The 24,929-nt window shown below is 41.0% G+C and overlaps 1 protein-coding gene across 5 annotated transcripts; it reads left to right on the plus strand.

Annotated features, from left to right (window-relative positions):
* Positions 1–18: 18 nt before the first annotated feature.
* POGLUT1 (protein O-glucosyltransferase 1) lies at positions 19–24,855 on the plus strand. 5 transcript variants are annotated; one of them, XR_014245361.1, is made up of 13 exons: positions 19–1,725; positions 2,481–2,571; positions 3,681–3,824; positions 9,065–9,200; positions 10,165–10,238; positions 11,430–11,546; positions 16,047–16,106; positions 17,539–17,638; positions 19,343–19,401; positions 20,462–20,629; positions 21,370–21,426; positions 21,878–22,103; positions 24,508–24,650. XR_014245361.1 is itself a non-coding variant. In XM_082394745.1 (12 exons), exons 1-12 carry the CDS (start codon positions 1,647–1,649, stop codon positions 22,032–22,034), a joined length of 1,242 nt encoding a protein of 413 aa, XP_082250871.1. In that variant the 5' UTR covers positions 19–1,646; the 3' UTR covers positions 22,035–23,234. The 5 variants fall into 5 exon arrangements, 4 of the variants coding, with proteins under 4 accessions (XP_082250871.1, XP_082250874.1, XP_082250873.1 ...); XM_082394745.1 differs by lacking the exon at positions 24,508–24,650 and having other exon boundaries at positions 21,878–23,234; XM_082394746.1 differs by lacking the exons at positions 10,165–10,238; positions 24,508–24,650 and having other exon boundaries at positions 1,552–1,725; positions 11,430–11,551; positions 21,878–23,234.
* Positions 24,856–24,929: the final 74 nt, after the last annotated feature.

The raw sequence follows: 24,929 nt of genomic DNA on the forward strand, positions 1-24,929 counted from the left end.
AGTGGAACTCGCCTTCGCCGCTGGGCTCGCGGTCCCGCCTTCCTCGCTAGCACTAACCAACGTATTTCCTCCCTGGGCTTCAGTCACCAAGCTCCAACGACGTGCGGACAATCATGTTAGGGCTCATTCCTGTTATCTCATGGACTCCAAGTAACAACCGTGTTCAAGTTATCAACCCCCTTTTTACAGATGGGGGAGGTTGGGAGACATCACCTGGGCTGAAGTCACTGCTAGGTAAAGGAGACCGAGCCGCCAAGTCGTGCTTCAGCAACAAATGTTGCGCTTATTTTATGTTAAGAAAAGGACTAGGTAGATGGTGGAGTTACAAAAGTGAATACCCCAAAGAGCTCACAGTCTAGTGGAAGAAACAAGACACCAGGAAAACACAGTAATTACAATTTATTACAATAAATATAACACTAAAAGTATGCCCAAGGGGACTTCCCTGGTGGCACAGTGGTTAAGAATCCACCTGCCAATGCACGAGACAAGGGTTTGATCTCTGGTCCGGGAAGATCCCACATGCCGCGGAGCAGCTAAGCCTGTGTGCCACAACTACTGAGCCCGTGTGCCACAACTAATGAAGTCTGTGCACCTAGAGCCCATGCTCTGAAACAAGAGAAGCCACCCCAGTGAGAAGCCTGCGCACCCCAAGAAGAGTAGCCCCAGCTCGTGGCAACTAGAGGAAGTCCGCGCGCAGCAACGAAGACGCAACGCAGCCAAAAATAAATAAATAAATTTATTAAAAAAAAAAAAAAAGTATGCCCAAAGTCCAGAGACAGCATGCAAGACACGGTACTAAGCTCCGTGGGTGGTGGTGTCAATCCCAAGAAAATCTTCACAGAGAGCTTGGGGTTTAAAGACAAGACTGCAAGAACGAATAAGCCGTTTCATTTACACTTCCCTTTATATAACATATATAGCTGTATACCTATACTGAACAGCAAAGTGTTGCCCACTGTTTATTTTCCTGAGTCACCCCAACTGTTATAAACTGCTATTACAAAGAGATGTGCGCTATATACTATATGCAACCCTTTGGGGTCTAAGAGTACTGTACACATTCAGGTGCTCAACAAATCTATGCTATTTAGTAAGAAGCAGTTCGAGGTTGTGGCAAGAACTACTAGCCTAGGTTGTGCCAGTAACTATCAATCTGTGGGCGAAAAACATACCCTCTCTGGCCTTCAGTTTTCTGGCTGCAGAGAATAAGATGTTTTCAAGATGTTATAGAATGTAAGAGACAAATATTACACATATTTTTCCCTGGGGACGCCATTTATTCATTCTCTCCTGGGATCCGATTTCACCTGAGAGCGCGCGCGAGACAGAGGGAGAGAGGTGGCTATATATGTGGGTATGTGGATAGCTCGGCTCTAAACAAACGAGCAGATCAGCTGCAGCCTGCCCGCACCGCATTGTGGTTAGCTGCGCGGTGGGTGCCCAGCTTCCCCGCGCCGTCTTCCCAGGGACACTGTGCTGCTGGCCGGGCTCGGGACCAGGATCCGTAGGCAGAGCTGCGCGGGGCAGTCTCAGCGCGGGGCGGCCCTCCGCCCACGTGGTGCGGCTCCACGGCCATCTTTGTGCGGGGCTGCGCTTCCGCCCGCTCGCGCTGCGGCCGGGACTCGGCAGTGGGTGGGCTGGCGATGGAGCGGTGGTTTCGCGATCAGCTTCGGTTGTGGCTGCTGTTGCTACTCCTGCCCCCGGGCCGCCAGAAGGAGTCAGGTGGGCTCCGGACAGGGCCGAGCCCACCGCTGGGGCTCGGGTCTGGCCCGGTCCCGAGGCGCTCTCCCGCGCCCCTCGCTCCCTGTTGCGGCCGGCGCCACGCTTGTGCTGTGGTCGCTGCGGGGCAGAGCTGGGAAGGGGGCACGGGGGCGTCTCGGAGCGGAGAGTGCGTTTAGGTGTCTGGCGGTGCTTCTCCTGCCCAGGACCCTGGAGAGTAACCCATCCTCCGGAATTGAGTGATAGAGGGGAGGGGAGGGCCATGCCCCTGTTTACCCACAGAGGGTATGGCCCACGCTCGGCTACCCTGCGCCTCCCTAACACACTGGGGGATAATTCGTGTGTGTGTGTGTGTGTGTGTGTGTGTGTGTGTGTGTGTAGTGTTCTTAGTCCATTGCCAGAAGAGATGAAGGGAAGGTTAATAATGCCTGGGGCTTTTAATCGATCCTCTTTGTGGGGCTCAGTTTGATTAGTAAAAGTTGGGAATCCGTGTCACCAGTTTATCCATAACCTTCTGAGTGTCAAGCGTGGAATTTTTCCCATTTCTTGGATACCTGGCAGCCCGAGTAAAGGGGCAGACTTGATCTGAGTGCAGGAGAACTGTAGAATGAATCCTTCCTGGAGGTTCATTTCCACCAGTGGGAGGAGAAGAGGGTGTCTAAAAGTTTTGACCTTCTGTTGGTTCTGCCTGCCTGCTGCTAGTGAATAAGAGTGCTCAGGGATATTTTGTTAACCTTCATTTACTTCACTTTTTGAAGGTTCAAAATGGAAAGTATTTATTGACCAAATTAACAGGGCTTTGGAGATTTATGAACCATGTTCAAGTCAAAACTGCAGCTGCTACCATGGGTGAGTTCTTTTCTTTGACGTGTCTTTAAGAATTTAGATCTTGTCAGGAGGAAATTCCCTAAAATCCCCAAGAGACCTTGGTTGCAGTGGTCAGAGAGCCAAGCATGTTTTGAGAGCAGACAGGGTCCTTGAGGTGGTTTTCTTATTTCTGGGGGATAAAAATACCCTGGGAGAGGAGAGGCCCAGGTGCCTGTTAGCTCCTTGTGGGAATTAGTACATGTACTTGTCTGCTTTCTCCCCTGGACTGAAAGCTTCTTGAGGTCAAGACCTATGTCTTATATTCACTGTCATATTCCTGGTGCTGGCTCTCCGTAAGTACTCAATAAATACTGTTGAAGGAATGAACATACATTTAAATGAATCGAATCATAAGTTTCTTGTTGGTTATCTTTAATGTATGCAAATTAGGGCTGGAGTGTGTTATGGTAGAAAGATTACTTTGAAATCAGCCTTGGGTTCTAGTCCCAGATCCAAGACACTTCACTTCTCTAGGTTTCAGATTCCTCATCAGCTAAATAACAGGGTCCTTTAAGACTCCTCATTATGTTATGCTGTGATTCCTCAAAAAATTCACCTGATGTGTGTGATACTTAACTGAAAACTTGCTATGTACTGAACTTGAAAGGGAATTCAAAATAGTGTAATTTCTGGTTACTCCTGTCAGTCATACATACTGCTAGAGTATGCAGGGTAGTAGGGGCCAAACAGACTAGAACATGGGACTCAAACAGTGTCAGGCTGTAAGGCGTAAACCATATCTTCTGTGGGATTCAGAGAAGGGGAGGTCAGTGGGACTGCGGTGACTGGGAGAACGTGGGTGTGGCATGAGTAGTGAAGGAGGAATATGCATCAGGCCAAGGAGGGGCAATCCAGATGGAGGGAGGTAGAAGAGATATTGACTTGCTTTTTCCTTTTTGTGGCTTTGTCGTTGTTGATATTTTAGATCACCTAAGGTGCTTCCAGGAAAGAGGTTGCTCATTCCTGCCCTCTATTCTTTCCCATAGCTTACTGTGTTCTCTAATACTAAGCCTAGACCCACAGATAGGAAGTAGGTGGAATGGTATGATTCTCTTGTTCTGCCTTCCTTGATGATTCCCATTCTTTCCCAGTGTCATAGAAGAGGATCTGACCCCTTTCCGAGGAGGTATCTCCAGGAAGATGATGGCGGAGGTAGTCAGACGGAAGCTAGGGACCCACTATCAGGTCATTAACAACAGATTATACCGAGAAAATGACTGCATGTTCCCCTCAAGGTAAGAGCTGTGAGGTACATATATCTTCTGATCTTATTGCATAAGGGCTTACTTGATACTACTCTTACAGAGAGTCCAATGAAAGGGACTTACAGGTAAACCCTTCCTCACATTTCAGAAGGACTACAAAATAGTGACAAACTCTTCTGCTTGCCTGGGAATTTTTCTTGCCAACCTCTCTTCTCCTATCTCCTATATCAAAGCCTGTCTCCTCTCTCTTTGTAAGGCTGGGGCACATCACTGATTGTGCTGGCTGTGACTCTGCCCTTTCTCCTTCCCCAGTTATAGTAGCTTCAGGACACAGGCTGATGAGACCCAGCATGAGTGAGCTGGGCTGAAGGAGGAGGAGAAGCGTTGACTGATTGTCTGTCAGGGGCCAACTACTATTCTAGATACCAAGTATTCAAAGGAAGGTGGTGGAAAAGCAAGAGAAATAACTGGTGCTGCAGATTACGCAGGCTCCACTGGCCAGGACTTTAGATGTGAGAGCTGAAGTTACATATCAGTGGGCTGAGGGCTGGCGGGGAGGAGGGAGGGTCACAGACTAAGCCTGCAAGTTGGCTTTAGGCAGCATTATGTACAACAAGTGATAAACCTTCCTCTTAGGAGTCTTTTTTTTTTTCCGGCCATGCCGCTCGGCTGACCAGGGATCAAACCCGGGGCCTCGGCAGTGAGAGCACAGAGTCCTAACCACTGGTCCACCAGGGAATTCCCAGGAGTCTTTAAAAAAAAAAAAACCACGCAAAACCTCTACTCTTTATAAAATTACAAAGTACAAAACCCAGAAGGCAGGATATTCCCTTACTAAGATCTTTTTTCTAAATGATGTTATGTCATTACAAGTAAAATAAATGAGCAGTATTGTAAAAAACATGCATCCATTTGGTCATAAGGATTTATATTATTTGTTCATAATAACAACTTTATTATAAATTAGTATATTTTCACTGTAATGTAAAATATGTAAAAACAATAACAACAACAAAAAAATTAAGATCATTTAATATCCCACAGTCTGAGGTAATCACAATTTTGGTTATCAAGTGTCAGGGGCAAATAAGGTGGTAGTGGGGAAAATCACTGAGGTATTTTAAATAGAGATTTGTTTCATTACTTGGAACAATAATAGAGACTTTAACTACAAATTATGAGCATAGAGGAATTTGTAATTTCTACAAATGAGAAAGAAAATATGAATATAGACATTGTTGGGCTTTGAAAGCTTTTCCAATGTTTAATAGTTAGCTGAACAATCTCCAGATCAAATTAAGTAGTACTCTCAAAGTTTCTGAAAGGCACATGGCTCTTATTCCAGACCCCAGAGCTTTTCGGTCAGAATCATGAGCTCTTAGAAATATTAAGAGAGCACAGGGCCTTTCACTGACAATGAAAGGTCCTAATGTGTTGAAAGTTCCCTATTCCAACTATTAATACATATACAACTAAGGAAAATAGAGTTAAACAAAAGAGAAATAAAATGAAATATTCAGAACCAGTGTCCTTAATGAAATGGACACAGTTGTGTAATATCTCAGACTCTCATCTGGCCAAAAGTAGTATCTTTCTAGGTCTAGATACTTTTACTTCACCCAGTTTGAGAAATATCTATGACAGTTAAAGTATTCAGTTCTGAACAAAAGAAAATGTAAACTCAGCATTTCAAGGATGAGCTGAGAGATTTTGCTGAGGAACTGGAGCACCATCTAATTAACACTGGAGGGAGTTCCCTGGTGGCCTAGTGGTTAGGATTCTGGGCTTTCACTGCCAAGGCCTGGGTTCAATTCCTGGTCGGAGAACTGAGATCCCTCAAGCCATGTGGCGTGGCAAAAAAAAAAAAAACCGGAAATAAACAAACAAAAAAAAACCCACTGGAGTCACATCATTTCAAAGGTAGAGAATAATGGTATTATTTAAATAATAGCTTTAGTGAAGTATGGTTGACATAAACTGCACATATTTAAAGTGTACAATTTGATAAGTATATATATATAACCAAAATAACATATCTCTCACTACCAAAAGTTGCCTTGTGCCTCTTTGCAATCCCTCTCTCCCCCTTTCCCCGCCATGCCTTCCTCCCACCCCTGTCCTCAAGCATCCACTGATCTACTTTCTCTCATTATAGATTATTTCCTAGAGTTTTATATAAATAGAATTGTACAGTATGTGAGAGAATGCTATTTTAAAAGCTGAATGGGAAAGAAAATAAATGTTTCAGCTGTTACATGTAAATGTACTGCAGTAATACATTTTTTTAAAAACTTTTTAACGAGTAATTTTTTTCAGTATCAAAGGAGTGTTACATGGATAAACAACAAGGTCCTACTGTATAGCACAGGGAACTATATTCAATATCCTGTGATAAACCATAATGGAAAAGAATATTAAAACAGTTTATATATGTGTGTAACTGAGTCACTTTGCTGCTGCACAGTAGAGATTGGCACAGCATTGTAAATCAACTATACTTCAGTAAAAAAAATTAATATTGGGTCTTTGGATATATGAATAGGGTGTATCTTTCCATTTACTTACATCTTTAATTACTCTCTCCATTGTTTCATAGATTTTAGTATGTAGGTCTTGAATGTCTCTTGTCAAAATAATCACAGGGTATTACATATTTTTGATGTTATTGTAAATAGTACTTTATTAATTTCATTTTCTATGTGACCATTGTTAGTATATAAAATATGCTACATTTCTAAATTCATGTACTAGTTGTAATAGGTTTTGGCTAGATTACTTAAAATTTTCTACATAGATGATCATGGATCTACAAATAAAGTCAGTTTAAAATTTTCTCTTCCCATTATATATCTTTAATATTCTTGCTTTATTGCATTTGCTCATATTTCCAGTAAAGTGTTCAAAAGAAAAGAAAAAAAAGGAGTGTTACATGCACATGGTAAAATATTTGGATAACTCAAAAGTATGTACAATGAAAAGGAAGTTTCTCTACCACCTTACACCCCCCTCCACCAGACCACTAGTCCCTGAGTCCTCCTCTCAAGAGACAACTACAATTACCAGTTTCTTTTACATCCTGCCAGAAATAATCTCTGCATATACAGTTATCTAGATTCATCAACAAACTAGAACATGCTATATCTTCTGTTCTGCAACTTTCTTTTCCTTTCCATGTAACAGTAGATTTTGAAATTGTTCCATAGGAGTACATGGAGAACTCTTCTTAGCTGCATAAAAACCCATTGTATGGATTTCTTTATTGAGTCGTCTGTCAATGGACACTTAAATTTTTCCCCACCACTCCCCTTTAATTTTTTTTTTTTTTTTTTTTTTTGACTGTGTTGGGTCTTCTTCGTTGCTGTGCACGGGCTTTCACTAGTTGCAGTGAGCGGGGGCTACTCTTCATTGCGGTGCGTGGGCTTCTCACTGCGGTGGCTTCTCTTGTTGCGGAGCACAGGCTCTAGGTGTGCGGGCTTCAGTAGTTGCAGCACACAGGCTCAGTGATTGCGACACGCGGGCCCTAGAGCACGTGGGCTTCAGTAGTTGTGGTGCTTGGCCTCAGTAGTTGGGGTGCGCAGGCTCAGTAGTTGTGGCTCGCAGGCTCTAGAGCTCAGGCTCAGTAGTCATGGTGCATGAGCTTAGTTACTCCACGGCATGTGGGATCTTCCCGGACCAGGGCTCGAACCAGTGTCCCGTGCATTGGCAGGTGGATTCTTAACTGCTGCACCACCAGGGAGGTCCTCCCCTTTAATTTTTGACTAATGTAAACAATGATGCTGTAAACATCCTTGAACTTAGACCTTTGAACACTCATGTGAATATATCTTCAGGCTAAACTCCTAAAAGTGAAATTAATTGGCCAATTAATGTGTTTTTAAAATCTTGATAAATAGAAGCAAATTGTCCTCCAAAGAGGTTGTGCCTGTTTACACTTTCACCAGCCTTGTATCATGTGCTCAGAATAGACCTCACACTCTCACTATGTATTATCAGACTCTTTGATCTTTGACAATCTGATTGATGAAAACTGGCATCTAGCTTCACTAGATTTTTTCTTTTGTCATGGTGATACTTAATTTTTTTATTGAAATATACTTGACATATAACATTGTATAAATTTAAGATGTATAACATGTTAATCTGATACATTTATTTTCATATGATTGCTATTGTAGTGATAATTAGCACCTCTATCATGTTACATAATTATTCTCTTTTATAGTAGTGGGAATGATTAGGTTCTAGTCTCTTAGCAAGTTTGGTCATTATAATACCATTTTGTTGTCTACAGTCAGTACACTGTGTGTTAGATCTCTAGGGCTTATTTACTGCTCATTGCAAGTTTGTACCCTTAAACAACATCTGTCCTTTCCCCCCATTCCTCAGCCTCTGTTAAGCACTTTCTCTGTTTTTATAAGTTTGGCTTTAGGGGCATTTCCTTATAGTAGTACAGTTGACCATCTTTTCTTATGTTTATGAACTATTGATATTTTTTGTAGTTATCACCCTGTGTATAAATCAATATTTTAAATCACTCATTTTCATGCTGCCATAAAATTTTGGTCAGGCCTTGGAATGTTGCCCCCCAGTATAGTGCTGGTCAGGACCTCAAAGAATGGGGCAGAAAAGTTAGCTGTCAGTGTATACTCACTTTTTTTCCAGAAATCCTCTGAGAATTCCCAGGAAGTCTATTCTGAAAGCAATATTACAGTCTTTGTGATTATATACATGGCACCCTTTCTGGCTTGCAAAACTGATTTTGATAGTGTTCTGTATTCAGGTTGAAGGTAGTGAAAGGTTTCCTATCCTTCCTCATAAACTATGAGGCTTAGTTACAGTGGAAGTAAAAATAATGTCTTCGTGAGATGCAAAGCCCAAGGGACACAATTAGAAAATCAGCTTTTCCAGTTCCTATCAAAATTTGTATCTTGCTTACTAATTAAACGATTCCATGTAGGAGAAATAAAGAAATGCTGGGAATGAAAAGAGGAGAGGAAATGGTAGGAGTAGCAATAACACTCCCTTGAAACTTAGGATGATCTAGTTAGAAAATTTTATTAAGTATTGTAAGCTGGAGCAGCTTAGCCGGGAAAGATAACTGGCACCATATGGAAGAGTGGAGTAGTCCCTTCAGGAGCATTGCTCTCAGGACACTTTGCAGGAGGCTGATGATCTGAACACTGGCTTGTCTTGCTTTGAAAGTGTAAGCAGGACCCTGCCTTGTCCGAGAGCAGGCACTGCTCTGGTGAAGTTGTATTTCTGGTTGACAGGTGCAGTGGTGTTGAACACTTTATTTTGGAAGTTATTGGGCGCCTCCCTGACATGGAGATGGTGATCAATGTACGAGATTATCCTCAGGTTCCTAAATGGATGGAGCCTGCCATTCCAGTCTTCTCCTTCAGTAAGGTAAGTATAGGAAGAGCCATATGAGGGGATGGAGGGTGGTCCTCTAGCATATAAGCAGGAGATGGCTGTCTGTGGCAGAGTCTGATGGGTGATGGTGAGGATGAGGCCTGAGGTCCAAAAGTGGGTCTGTGTCCCTGTTAGCTTCACAGTCATTGAACGATAAGACTGAGCAGATGGGGTTGAGGACCCACAAGTGATGTGAGTAAGGTTGCTTGTGTCTATAGGGCTAGGGATGGAGGGTAGGGAATGAGAGAGGCCTGAGGAACCTCTAGGACATTGGAGGTGGGATTCAGAGATCCTACAGAGCGTGGGAGAGAGTGGCCCAAGAAAACTCATGGGCTTGGAGTTAGGGAAAACCTGCATTCAAAAAAAATATTTGTTGAGCTTCTACAATGTATGTATCAACCACAGTATTAGGTATCGTCTGTCCGGCCACTGTATCCCAGGGTCCCAGCCTGGCTAACAGTGAGACTGAAGGGGCTAGATAACTTCACACAGTTTGCACCCAACCAATGCAGTGAGGGGGTATGCCTGCAATACCCGAGAGGGATATGTGAGGGGGTGATCTTTGGGTCTAGTTATGGAGAGATAGGAGTACTAGGACACACTTGTGGGCTTGGAGAACTTGGGACAGTGAATATCTTAGTGCTCAGGTTCTTGTACATGGTGTATTAGCAGGAATGGGCCTTCATTCCCTAGAGACTAAATATGAAAGCATTTGGGGGCAGGGATGGGGGCAGGCTAGAAAAGAGTGGATGGGAGATTCTATGGGAGAAGAGTGGGTTTAGGAAAACCCTCTGAACTTTGAGAAAATAACTCCATTTCTGATTTGGTGTCTCCAAAGCAGAGGAACTTTTTATCCCCACTTTTTCTTTATCACAGTTTACTTTCTCTCTAGACTTGTTTATTTCCTGTGTTGCAAGTGGGCTGAGGCCACATTTGTGTTGCATTTCCCATGGTTTAGCCTCATTTCTCAAAAGTGCTTGGTCCCGTTATTTCTCATGAAGCCCTCTCAGAAGAACAGATAGAGGCTCCCATGTAAGTCAGTAAGGACTTTGTGTTTATTACTTATCTGTTTTTTCTGTGGATAATAAGTATGACCATCAGTATACTAACTTTCCTTTCATCTTTAATTCCCTCCCTTTTTTTTTTTGAACCAGTGACTCTTAGTTTGCAAGGGAGGGATTTTAGTCTGTCAGCTTTATAATAAATGTGCAGTTTCTTTTGAGCAGCTGTTATGCCTGAGGTGCTTGATAAATCACATACCATTTTTTAAATATTTGAAAGAAGGCAAATAGCATATTGCGTATGTAGTGCCAATGGAAGAAACAGTAGAATTAGAGGCTTATCAGTGACCAGAATTTTAAGAGAAGTAACCATGTAAAGGGAACAAATGGTTTCAAACTTTTTCAAAAGATGTGGGATAACACCCCTCCCCCCCATTCTGCTCATCACTACTTTTGACCCGGATCAAAAAAGAAAAATAACCAAAAAATAACTCAGAATTTATTGACCAACCAATGTGAGCTCAGCAGTGCCACAGTAATAGGTAATACTAACACTTATTGAGTATTCACTTTGTGTCAGACACTGTTCTAAGTTTTTTACATGTACTAACTCATTTAATATTCAAAACAAGCCTATTAGATAGATAATATTATTGATATTATTATTTATCCAGTTATAAAGGTAAGGAAACTGAAGCATAGAAAGATTAAGTAACTTGCCTAGAGTTGGAAAGAGGTGGAGTCAGATGATCTTTCTCAAGAGCCCACACTCTCAACCATTGCACTATATTTCCTAATTCTTGCTCCTAAAAGACCTATCTAGGAAATAACTAAGAACTGGTAAGACAGTATACACTCCAAGTGTAGTATCAGTTAAAAGATGAGACAGCTATGTGATCATTCAGAATTGGGTATATTATTTCCTTAAACTAAATGTCCAACAGTGTATGTCCTCTAGAAAAACAGAACTTTGGGGAACTGGAAAAGTTGACCTTTAGTGTGATTTCGTATTCTGGGATTCAGTCAGCCCATGAATTTTAACCCATGGTCACTTTTGCCTTTTAGCATCTAGAGTCTAGACTTCGCAGACTAGGGAAAATATATCTTTGACAATATAACACTGGGGCAAGGCCTTTTCCAGATCCCGTGGCATGAATGCAGTTTGCTGCTTCTTCTATTGCTCTGAGACTGACTTAGAATCACCTCTCTGTTTCTGTTGAAGACATCAGAGTACCATGATATCATGTATCCTGCTTGGACATTTTGGGAAGGAGGACCCGCTGTTTGGCCAATATATCCTACTGGTCTTGGACGGTGGGACCTCTTCAGAGAAGACCTGGTAAAGTAGGTCCTTTAGAGAGGTTTTATTTATCCCTCTTTGTGGGTCGTCTTGAAGTAAACAGTAAAGTATAAAAAATTAATTTTGTTTAAAAGGACTAACTTTTAAGCGAAAAATAAAAGACAAAAAACTATAGCATAAGCAATTTTGTATGAGTATAAAAATATTTATGTATCCATAGAAAAAGAGCAAAAGAACCTACCCTAAAGTGTCAGCAATGCTTCTGTGGGAGGGATTCTAGAAGCCTCTTCTTCTTTAAAGTTTTCTGTACTGTTAAGGTTCTCTAAATAAGAGTGAGTTACTTTGATAAGTAGGAAAAAATGAATGACCATACTGTGGGGAAGGATAGAAAATTACTTGGAAACACATAAATGTACTTTATAATTAAGAGCTAAGTCCTTCAGGCAGGGATGGTGTGGGCATAAATGTCCCATAGGTATCTCAAGTACAAGCTTATTCCAAATACTCTCTGATTCACAATTGAAACCTGCCTTGGCCTGTTGACTGTATCCTGCCATTATTTCAGAATTTAGATTGTCCAGGTCATCAAGCTGTAGGTGTTTCTTACCTAGCTACATTTTACATGAATGATTCTAACAACATTGGTACCTAATGAGCAAAATTCTAGAAACACAGCCTTTCTAGGTATTCTCTCAGATGTAGGGAAAGCAATAGTTTAATTCAACTTCATTTTCACAAATATCTATCACCTATACTAAGTGTGGCTGGAGATTTAAATGAGATGAAGAGAAAGTCCCTTCTCTGGAGAAGCATATAAGGCCACAGTCCTCAGTGGCAGCTAGAGCCACTGGGTAAAGAAACAAGTTTATTATTCAGTAGGTATAATTAGGAAGTTATTTTTTAAGATAACTTGGTCTCATACTTCATAGAACGGGACCTGGAAATTGTTCTTGTCCAACTCCTGATTTCAGGGAGGAGGGAATTCAGGCTCAGAGAGGTTAAGTGACTTGGTCAAGGAACCAATTTAGGCCTGAAGTCTAGGTTTCCAAGTGCGTTATTCTCTCCACTTGACTAGTTAATATTTCCTATGTTCTCCAGACATTGAGACCATCATTTCTTACTTAGCATTTCATTTTGAACATAATTTTGAGAGAGGGAAAAGTAAAAATGTCTTTAACATTTTTTTCTCCAAGTTATTCCTGACTTTAGTTTTCTAATCCTTTTTTTGTTTTTTCAGGTTCTTGCAAATACCCTTTTCACACTCTTCTGTCTTTTTGTAGCTCTTTTCCCACCTGCTGTACATCTACTTTGTTTTTAAAATCATTGTAAAAACAATTTTTTTCTGAATATGAAACCTTTACACGCTCATAAAAATTTATAAATGTGTCCAACCTAGGCAACTTTTTCCCCGCTTATTGGTGTCTTAGAAATCTTTCCATGTCAGTACATATAAAATGACCTCATTATTTTAAACAGTTGCATGGTATTCCATCGGATAGTAATTTAATTTATTGTGTCCTTTGATGGATATGTAGGCTGCATGTGTAATATATACATAATTTCTTGTTTTCTGGACTATTTGAGAATATGCTGCATACCTTATGACCCTGTACCCCTTAATACTTTTGTGCATATTTCCTAAGAGCAAGAGTGTTCTCTTTTATAACCACATTGCAATTGTCAATTACAGAAAACAATATTAATTTAATACTTAGTTGTCCCAATAATGTCCCATAAGGCACATTCCCCCTCCAGTACAGGAACCAATCCAGCATCATGTGTTGTATTTAGTCCTCACGTCTCTTTAATCCTTAATCTGCAGTAGCTCTTCAGTCTGTCTTTGTCTTTCGTGATTCTGACATTTTGAAGAATACAGGCCACTGAACATTTTTGATACAGTGACCCTGAACATTTTTAATAGAATGTTCTTCAGGTTGGTTTTGTCTATTTCCTCCTGATTAGATTCAGTTTATGCATTGCTGGCTCAGATACTTACATAAGTGATTTTGTGTGCATCCACCTCTCATTAGAGATGTTAATTTTGATCACCTGGTCAAGGTGTTCTATCAGGTTCCTCTACTGTGTAGTTACCGCCCTTGTAAACTAATAAGGAATTTTTAGGGAGATAGCATATGTTTTAAAATCTAATCTTAAGTGAATTTGTTTTCCTTTTGATACCTTCCCCTTTTATTCTTCAATTGAATCTATTCATGATTATAGAATTGCAATTTTATTTTTTAGAGCCCTCCATTCAGAATCTCTAGCCCCATGATTTCGTTTCTCACCTTGAAACTTTAGTAATCTGCTTGCTTATCTGCACTGATGTCTGCCTGGCATTTTCCTATTTTTATAAACTTTTGGGAGTTTATCCCCATTGACTTACTTTTCACTGTGTGGAAGAATTCAGTGTCCCTGTGGATTTAAAGAATTCACTCTATGGTCAGCGGAGGGGTGGGGTTATAAAAGAGGGCTGGGGCAGCACCAAGCTGTGGTGGCCACTGTTAGTGCCTGCCGGGAGACAAAGGTCCTAACATGGGTCATTTGAGGGGTGGGTAGGTGGGCAGGAAGAATGAGGGAGAGAAAAAACAGAGATGATACTCGGTTCAAGTCTGTGTATGCGGCTTTCCCCAGGGACCAAGGAAATTTATACTCAAAATTTCAGTATAAATTGATACATTTTTTGTTGGGTAGTTTGGCAGTATATATGAAAATGTAAAATGTGTGTATCCTTTGACCCAGCAATTTTACTTCAAGAATTTATCCTAAGAAGATAATTAGACAAGCATGCAAAGATGTGGGTACAAGGATATTCACTTCAGTGTTGTTTCTTAAAGAAAAAAGTTTAAAACTACCTGAAAGCCCACTAATAAGGAATGAAGTGAATTACGACATGGTTATAAAATGGAATACTGTGCATGAATGGAAAGTAAAGGTAGCATAGGACTTAAAAACAGGGACTCTGGGTTCAAACCCTGGCTCTTATTAGCTGTGTGACTCTGGACAAATTGCTTAACCTCTCAAGGGCCTCAACTATAAAGTAGGGTTAATGAAACCCACCTTGTAAGCTCATGAGAATGAGTTTATATATTTATATAGCACTTAGAACACTGCCTGGAACATGGTAAGTGCTATATAGGTGTTGGCTCTTATTATTATCTATAATATGTCCTAATAAGACTGTTAGCTAGCAGCATGCATGGTATGATCTCTGTTATATAGAGCAAGGTTTTTCAGTCTTGGTACTCTTGATGTTTGGGGCTAGATCATTCTTTGTTGTAGGGGGCTGTCCTGTGCATTGTAGGTTGTTGAGCAGTATCCCTGGCCTTTGCTCACTGACGCCAGTAGCAATCCCCTAGTAGTGACAATCAAAAAATATCTTTATATATGGCCAAATATCCCCTTGGGTAGAGGGGCAAAATCACCCCCAACTGAGAACCACTGATGTGGAGAGATGATTGGAAGGAAGTTCTTCACTGAAACGTTAAATTGTTAAAAGTAGCTATCTGTGGGTGGGGAGATTCCAGATGGATTTTTTTTACTATTAGAATTTTATATAATGAGTATATACTATTTTTTTCATTAAAAATAAAAAAAAAACAGAAAAAATCGTAAAACAAAAAACCCCATTGCTATAGTGTTTATATTTTGGTGGGAGGGAATATGAGACAGAGAAATAGTTGGACTGGAGAATCAGGTAAAGATGATCCAGCAAGAAAGGATAGAAGATAAGCCAGGAAAATAGGGAGCCGTCGTCTCACCTGAGAGAAAATGGGTAATTGGACACTATTTGAATCTGAAAAGTATCTCTGCCTGAAAAGTTTATGTCCTAAGTCTCCCCATTACAGCAAGTAGCTCACCAATCCCTCATTAACTCCAGTTCAGTCCAAGCCCCTCCTTTTTCAGAGGAAGCCGCTACACAAACTTCTGTGAAGGGTTCCTACAAAGTAAGTTAAGAATGACGCATCTGTGGATTAGCAGTTTCCGCAAGGAAGGCTGGCTGTGGTAATGGGCACTGAGACCTGAGTTTCAGGGACTTTGTCTTTATGGAGCACTAAGTACAGTTTTGGGGATACCAGGTGCTTTGCAAAATCAGACTAAATCTGATGATAACTCCTATGCATCTAAAACATGAAGTCAGGAAGTGATTTGTTTCCTTGCCCTTAATTCAATTTCTGATATTTTCTGCAGTTGTCTTTGCCTGTTAATTTTATCAATAGACTCTGATTGAAGTGGGGAAGAAACCCTCATTGTACTGAATTAAATAGCCCTAAACATGTCACTTAGTTTGGGGAACTTTTCTTTCAATGTTGTTAACTTATTTACCAAACCGTAGATTTGCAGATATTGCTTGCTAGCATCTCCATAGGAATGAAGTAATAACAAAAGGGAACATAATGTTATTTCGAGCTTTTCCTTTTGAGTAGCCTGGACCAGACTGATTTAAAAATGTAAAGATCTCAACTAATCTTCAGAAGTGGTTCAAAGACATCCTTATATAGTTAAGGAAGAAACATAGACACTAATGAAATCTATTTTTAGGTCAGCAGCACAGTGGCCATGGAAAAAGAAAAATTCCACAGCATATTTCCGAGGATCAAGGTGATTATACTTTCTGACGTTTTACAAAAATATCCTTCCAGTTAATGTGCAAAATATAAGTAATTTTGAGGGTGTGAGGAACCCTAGTTTAAAGAGAAAGCTAAGATAACTAAGAAATAAACATAGAATCACAGAATTTTAGACTAGAGAAGAACTCAAATTATTTGCCCAAATCACTCTAAGTTGAACTGAAATCCAAAGAAGTAAAGTTCATCTGTCCAGTCATCCAACAGACATTTACAAAGTGCCACGAGTGTGATGGGCTTTGACTATATATAATGCTGAACAGAACAGTGAGTTGTCCTCTTGCCTGAGAGATTACAGTTTCCTAGGAATAGCTTATGATCATGCCCACAGTCACTCTGCCACTTAATGGCAGAGCGGGAACCATCACCAGCTCTTCTGACTGCCTTTTTCATCAGACCATGTGGTTGCCAAATAGTGGTGGAAGCGCAGACTGAGACTGGTGAAAATGGAGAGGGAAGCAGGGAAGGAAGGGAGGAAGAGGGAAAGAGAAAAGGTTGGGGAAGGACCCTGTCCATGTTGTTCAGCTCCATATCCCCGGTGCTAAGAACAGTACCCACCACACAGATGCAGAATGAGTATCTGTTGGACAGATGAATACAAAAGAGAATGTGAAGGGAGAGAGTTTTGCAGTTTTCTCAGAGCATCCTTGTCCGAGGTCACAGCCTCTCTTCACTCGCAGTGGACTTCGGCCCAACAACAACTGCTTACGCTTCCTTATCAACCTCTCTGGTTCTCAGATCTTCAGATCACAGATTCTTAACTTGGGACCTATGTGTGGACTTCAGGGGTTTTAGGGATTCCTTGAAATTATATGGGGATATGTGCATTTTTCTAGAGAGGGGGTCCACAGTTCTCATCAGATTCTCAGGGGGTCCATGACCCCTCAAATGTCAAGACCATCTGCTACTAGGACCATAACTAGGACTTTTTCTACATGCAGTTTTCAGGTGTTTGAGCCCTTCAGTTTTCTTTTTAATTTAAATATTATACTGGATTTTACAGAGCACACCCCACAAAGGTCACGTAGCTATTTTGGTGAGTGGTGATTACCTAGTCACACAGCTATGAGTACCAGTGATTAGAGGTTACATGAATCTTCTAAAGGGGAAATAATTCCCTGGGATGTGGCTATAGTGCCCAGAACAACATAATCCTAAAGACTAGAATGCAAGCAAAGAAGGGCCAAATACTCCCCTTCCCTGAAGGGTAAAGTGGAGAACAGCCCAGGACCTCCTAGTTGCTGTAGGATCTAGTATCCCCCTCCTCTTCTATTAAAGTAACCAATGAATTGTCCATCTGTGTATATAGTGTTTTCATTGGGTCCGATTACTGCTTACCTTTCAGAGATTGGGAACAGTATTATGGTGTAGGACACATAGTTTTATGTCATGTGTTTCTTTTATAGGACAAGTCCAGAACGAGATCCTCTCATTCTTCTATCTCGGAAAAGTCCAAAACTTGTTGATGCAGAATACACCAAAAACCAGGCCTGGAAATCTATGAAAGTAATCACCCATCATCTGACTAGAACTACAGCAGTGAACATTCTCACTCAAAGGACATTGCCACCTGGGTAGAATTTCAGATTAGGTTTCCTCTCAGTGGTGGAATGAATATAGAGAAAGTTCCATGGACTAAAATTAGCATATATGGAAATTATTCTTTTTCAAACTCACATTGCTTTTCTGGCCCATATTATGACTTGTATTTTATACAATTTTGAAGGTTTAAACAGAGGTCACAAACTTTTTACGTAAAGGACCAGATGGTAAATGTTTTAGGCTTTGCAGATTCTAGAGTCTGGGTTGTAGTTACTCAGCTCTGCCATTGCAGTGTGAAAACAGCCGTAGACAATATGTAAACGAATGAGCATGGCTGTGTTCCAACGAAACTTTATTTATGGCACTGAAATTTGAATTTCATGTAATTTTCCTGTGTCATAAAATATTCTCTTTTGGATTTTTTTCTAACCATTTGCAAGGTAAAAATAATCTTAGTTTATGGGTTGTGTACAAAAATAAGCAGTGGGCTGGATCTGGCCTGTGGGCTGTATGTTTGCCAACCCCTGGTTTAAACCAGTGGTTCCCAACCCTGACTATACAATCCAACCAGAGAACTTAAAAATGAATAGAATGAATCAGAATCTCTGGAAATGGCATATAGGCATCTTCATTTGTTTAAAACTCCCCAAGTGATTCTAAGGTGAAAGCAATGACTGGCTTCTTTGGTTTGAAGTCTATCTCTATCCTCTTAACTCTTTCTTGCCTTATTCAAAGAACTTAAAGCCCTAAATGTCCTCATCTGAAATTTCCATATACCATATGAGGATGATATGAGAAAAATGTTTAAAATTCTTGTCAGAAAAACTAAGTAAAAACTAAGAAATACTAAGTAAAGCTGCATGTATTTATTATGTGACTGCTTAATTCAAACAGGAGCAAATGCAGTATAAGAAACTTTGTTAAAAAATAAAAATATGAAAAATGTAGCCATTCAGCCCAGCATCTACTATGGGAGGCTGCAAAAGCAAACAAGACTTGTTCCCCTCATCAAGTTTACCCTCTGCTAAGGTGGCTGGAATACAGATGGGGGTCTCAAACTCCGATACCCCCAGGGGCTGCAGTGGTGAGCAGAAGAGAGTGCTGAAGTTCCGGTCATTGCTGCCCAGGGGAATAGGAGCTCGCTTTACCAAATCTTCCTTTTTTTTCCCCAAGAAAAGTTGGAAATCTGGGTTTTTGTTAAGAAATATCCTACCACCTATAAATGTTGGCAGTGGTTAGAATATTTATTTTTAAGTACTTTGTGAGCTCAACAAAATTTGTGTGTGGGCTACACCGCTAAGCCCATCAGCCACCATTTGTAACCTCCTGTGCAGTATGATTTACACAGAGTGAAATGTACTGCAGGCCATGACCTCTGAGTTCAGGGGATTCACATGGTTCCACGGGAGCTTAAACTCTAAAATCAGACAGAACCAGGTTGAAACCCGAGCTCTTCTACTTAGGGCCATGCGACCCTGAGCAAGCCTCCCAACTTCTCAAAGCCTTGGCTGCTTCATCTATAAAGTGGGATAATCATGCCTCCTGAGTCTGTTTATTATAAGACTTAAATGAGGTCATGTTGATGAAATGTTTAGCAATGCTTACTGCACAGTGGTCTTCAATAAATGCTCCTACTCCTAGTATTAATAACTTCCTTTTCACTGAAAGGATACCTTGGGAAAGCCAGCTGCTAAGGATGTCCATCTTGTGGATCACTGCAAATACAAGTAAGACTTCCAGAACTCCTGACTCTCCTAGTTTCCCTATTGCTTTTGGAATAGCTTCACTTTGGGTGAGAGTTTTAATACTAGGGTCCAGCCGGGGTTTGTGAAAGTCACATTAATTCACTTAGCTATTATTTTCTCAGAGTCTGCTGTGCACAAGGCTCTGAACTAGGTTCTGTGGGAACTGTGGAGACATGAAATGTGGTCCCTGCTTCCAAAGAGCTTGCGTGCTTATAATCAAAGGGATGGGATTCCTTCTCTCCACACCCCGCCCAGCCAAGAGCTGAAGTTAGATCAAGTATTTATTAGGTTATTAAAAACAATTTACGGTCCAACATGAATAAAGCATATGTAACTAACGTATTATATTTAAATGCCAGGACTAAGGATTATATGCACCGGTAAAACCAGGTCAGGAGGAGGGCAGTGGGGGGATTCAGAGAGATGAATGCTGATTATACTGCACAGTGGGAACTGTAGGGTAGAAGCAGCTCTGGTTGGAGACAGGGGTACATGCATGAGAAATGCTGAAAAGAAAGTTCTTTTCTAAGTTAGCTTTTTTCCAGGGGGCATTTCGTTGAAGACTGATTAGGTATGCCTGGTGTCTTCTCCAGATTTCATAAGAGGGAATAGGGAACAGGGCATGCCTTTGACCAGGTAGGGTACCCTATGGGAAAAACAAGGCTTTGGGAGGCCATGATGAGTTCCAGACTTTAGGCCTAGAAAAACTTGTAGCAAAGGGTGAGGTACTGTTTCCATCTGAGCCTTGTATCCGCTGTACCCAGCACCCAGCTGCTGGCCCTATCTGTCTCTCCCTGGAGAAAGTATCCCTCTTTTCCCCCTCACCCTGATATTCCCAGGAACAACCTCTAACCCCTGGAACAACAAGGAGTTTATAGAAACTTCACAGGGACATGCTGATGTGTCCTTGAAGACTGAAAATGGAAAAAGAAAGGAGAGGGGGTAATAAAACGAAAGAAGGGGAAGAAGGAGTAAGAAAAAAAGGTCATATTTGTGCAAGTAGGCATATAGTTTCAAGTATATTTTGCTCTTTCTTTTCCAGGTATCTGTTTAATTTTCGGGGTGTAGCTGCAAGTTTCCGGTTAAAACACCTCTTTCTTTGTGGTTCACTTGTTTTCCATGTCGGTGACGAGTGGCTGGAATTCTTCTATCCACAGCTGAAGCCATGGGTTCACTATATCCCAGTCAAAACAGATCTCTCCGACGTTCAGTAAGCAGCTCTCCCCCAAGCAGAGTTTCCGATGACTCCCGCAATCTGCCTCTAAGTCCCCAGCCATTTAAGACATTTACTCCTGATGACTTTTTCCATTGAAAGCTTTTTTTTTTTTCTTACTTGGTTCTCAAAGATAGTATTGCATTATTATCCAACTAGGCTGAGTGGGATTTAATTTTTTAAAGTTCTCTAATGCTGATTCAAAATGTAACATTCAGACAGTATGCAGTGAAAAAGCTCTAATCTCTCAAAGACTAGAGATATGGGTATTCAGTTGTGTTATATTGTCAAAAGGACTTTCAGATACAGCATGAAAATTGCCCTCAGTGAAACTGAGGCAAATTTCCTCTCATGATGGGAGGGGCTAGGATGAGGAATGGAGAAGGGCCAGAAATGTAAGCTCAGTGCCCTCTTCTGGGGGCCAGAGCAAGAAACAGGAGGGGAATTTTTTTCTTTACTATTGATTTTTGATGTGTATCATTGAACATTTCTCTATTTTTCCAAATATGTTCCAGAACTACAAGAGATTGTCCTTCGCCTATGTGTGAGATATTTGTCGCTGCTGTTGTTGTTGTTATTTTGTTCCTGTGAGGACCTGATATCTTTGCTTTAAAAAAGACATAATTCACCATCCACATATCTAGAGATTAACGATAGACCTCAATCTATGATCTCTCTGACTTAGTACTAATGAGCTTGGTCTGTATTTCAGAGCCTAATAATTCTTTCCATTTTAGGGAGCTGTTGCAGTTTGTAAAAGCAAATGATGATGTAGCTCAAGAAATTGCTGAAAGGTAAGTTCTGTTCATTTTTCTTTTTCCACTTTACTTTATCATCCCCATTTTGCCTGAGCTAATGTCATAAGAATGCTGTTACCATGGTGATACCTGAATTTCAACCTCATTATACAGAGATGATCAGAATCAAAGCTGTCTTGGGGGAAAACACACATTCACATATGTCCCAAGCCCATCCTTTGTAGAGTTAGACTGAAATCTTTGAAGTCATTCAAGTACTGTTTCTGAGGATAGGCTGTTTACATATTTGTTTTTAAGAAAAAAAAAAATCATGTCTAATTCCAATTGCGTGGGTGTGGATATGATGGCTATAGAGTTGGTTCTGAAGATCAGAGTTAATTTATATAAAGTACTCTGAACAGTGCTTGGCACAGGTAAACACTCAAATGTAAGCTACTAGTATTATTCAATGGTGTGCTTTAAATATTCTTGTTAATCTTGTCTCTAGGGGAAGCCAGTTTATTCTGAACCACTTGCAGATGGATGACATCACCTGTTACTGGGAGAACCTGTTGACTGAATACTCTAAATTCCTGTCCTATAATGTAACAAGAAGGAAAGGCTATGATCAGATTATTCCCAAAATTTTGAAAACTGAACTCTAGTAGTCATCATCGAGCCATAGTCCTCTCTATGGCAGCAGATCTCAGACATCCTGTGGTGAGAAGCTCACTGTGAGTGTGACACCTATACCTTGGATACTGTTACCAAGCCAAATATCTGGTTTTCCTTATCATGCTGCACCAAGAGCAACTTTCGAGAAAGATCCAAAATGTGTTTAATATAGATATGAAGCAGCTCAACGCTTTGGCTGAATAAGGACCAGAAATCATGAGATGTGGGTTTTGAACCCGATTCCGCCTTTCATTTTCTTAGGACCAATCACAGCTTGTGCCTCAGATCATCCACATGTGTATGTCCCTCACTTTGGAACCGACTGTGCCCACGGGGTAATGCCCTTTGTCTCACTGTTTGGAGTAGAAAGTCAATCATTTGGAACTAGTACAACCCATCACCACAGCTCTGCAGTTATTCTACACTTGATTTCTGTCGCTATGTTTTAATGTAGAAAGCCCTTTAGGGTTTGTGAAAAATACTTGGGGATTATTTCCTAAAAGGTCTAAGGAAGCAGTAGTGTGCCATGCCGTGATGTAGGAGCTCTCTTCTGTAAAAGCCTAAACTCTTTGGTACTCAGGAGATTTCTAAAAAGCCACGTAGAAGGGGGCCAATTGCATGAGCAATTTTTGCAATTGGATTTCAAGTTCCCTTTTTGTAATTTCACACCCTTCTTTATGCTCTCTTTCCAAAAAAAGAGATAAAAACCTCTTAATAAATTTAGGAAATGGTCCTTACTTTTTAGAGGAATTGTGCATAAACCAGCATCTCTTCCTCATTCTTCACACGCCCTTAATGTTTTTCCTCCTTGAGTTGGCAGTAGTCCATGCTTGCAGGGATCTCAAGGAGTCTTCATGTGTGAAATGGTGTTAAGTTGGGAGTTTAGAGCATTCAACTTTAGCACTTACTTATATAGGAGATGTTTGTTATAGTGCACATCCATGTTGGAGTGCTTCCTTTTCCCTTTTTGAAAAAGACACTTGGATAGTAGTTTAATCTCTCAGGCTGTTCTCCCTAACATAGTTGAAAATGAATAAAAAATTTTAGATTAAAACCCATATAGTCCATCCCTGGTGGCACAGTGGTTAAGAATCCGCCTGCTGGGGCTTCCCTGGTGGCACAGTGATTAAGAATCTGCCTGCTAATGCGGGGGACACGGGTTTGAGCCCTGGTCTGGGAAGATCCCACATGCCGCGGAGCAGCTGGGCCCGTGAGCCACAATTACTGAGCCTGCGCGTTTGGAGCCTGTGCTCCGCAACAAGAGAGGCCACGATAGTGAGAGGCCCACGCACCACGATGAAGAGTGGCCCCCGCTTGCCACAACTAGAGAAAGCCCTCGCACAGAAACGAAGACCCAACACAGCCATAAATAAAATAAATAAATAAATTAAATTAAATTAAAAAAAGAATCCGCCTGCCAATGCAGGGGACACGGGTTCAAGCCCTGGTCCAGGAAGATCCCACATGCTGCGGAGTAACTAAGCCCGTGCGCCACAACTGCTGAGCCCACGCTCTAGAGCCCGTGAGCCACAGCTACTGAGCCCGTGTGCCACAGCTACTGAAGCCCGCGCACCTAGAGCCTGTGCTCCGCAACAAGAGAAGCCACCACAATAAGAAGCCTGTGCACCGCAATGAAGAGTAGCCCCTGCTCGCCACAATAGAGGAAGCCCGTGAGCAGCAATGAAGACCCAATGCAGCCAAAAAAAATCAATAAATTTATAAAACAAAAAGAAACAAACAAAAAAACCCATATAGTCCGATGACACAGAACCATCCTTGTCCCTTAGGCCCAAACTTTCCACAGAGAAATCAACTCTTTTCCTTTGCCTTTTAAGAACTGTTTGGTATTAACTGGTTTCAAAATTAGTAAATGTGAGATTCAGTTATATAAAATCAGGAACTTTATTCTACTTGTGAAACGTGTTTGGCCTTTTAAACTCCTTTCACAAAATCATAAGCCTACGGACCTTCTTAGAGGACCTTCTGGTAAGATCATTGCATAGAATAAGGCAGGTGTTTAAAGTTGTATTTTTTTTGAGTATTAAAAACTCATGAGGACTGTGTCCTTAGGTGCTATAAGTCTGGCGATAAGCAGTCCAGATTTCTGAGTTGTACTGTGGTTTTGCCTTATCAATAGGAGGCCCTGGTAGACATTATTCTGTTTTAATTTTCTTCTCACTAAACTAGGAGCAAAATTTTCCGTCCTTTGGATTAGGAGCTGAAGGTGCATTTCCCTGGGAGTGTTTCCTACTTTGCTTCAAGATTCAGCTCAAGCATCATCTTCTTTCAGAATCCTTGTTTTCATTCCTCTAGGCAGTTAGAGGCTATCATAATACTTTGCTCATGCCTGTATTATATGGTATCACATTGCACTGTAGTTATTTGACTGTTTCTTCTACTGTTCTGTGAGCTTCTTCATGGGTGGGAATCATTTTTTACTTACCTGATTTCTCCATTATCCAGCACAGTGTCTCACACAGCACGATGCACAGAAGAATGTTGGAAGGATGGATGGATGGATGGATGGATGGATGGATGGATGGATGGATGGGGACAGCAGGCTTAACTAAATCCTATTTACAGACTGCCCAGCTGTTGACTTCAAGGGGGACTGGACAAGACTGTAAGAATTGGATCAATGCAAATTCTCACCTGCCCTTTGAAGAGTTAATAAGAACATCTTTGTATTTAAGTACAGCAAATGTTACTCAGATTTTACAGTTATTTGTTTACCTCTGTGTAGATGGTATGAAGATGGTGTGTAATGATATGTAAAATGTATGGTTTTGAAAATAATTTTTATCTCCATAACTTTTGAAGTTGTTGTTTGTTGTTAATACTATCTGGGTCTCAAACTTACCCTTTCTTCCTCAGAGAGCTAGAAG

Source organism: Balaenoptera borealis, assembly GCF_965194805.1.
Source record: "Balaenoptera borealis genome assembly, chromosome: 5".
NCBI lineage: Eukaryota > Metazoa > Chordata > Mammalia > Artiodactyla > Balaenopteridae > Balaenoptera > Balaenoptera borealis.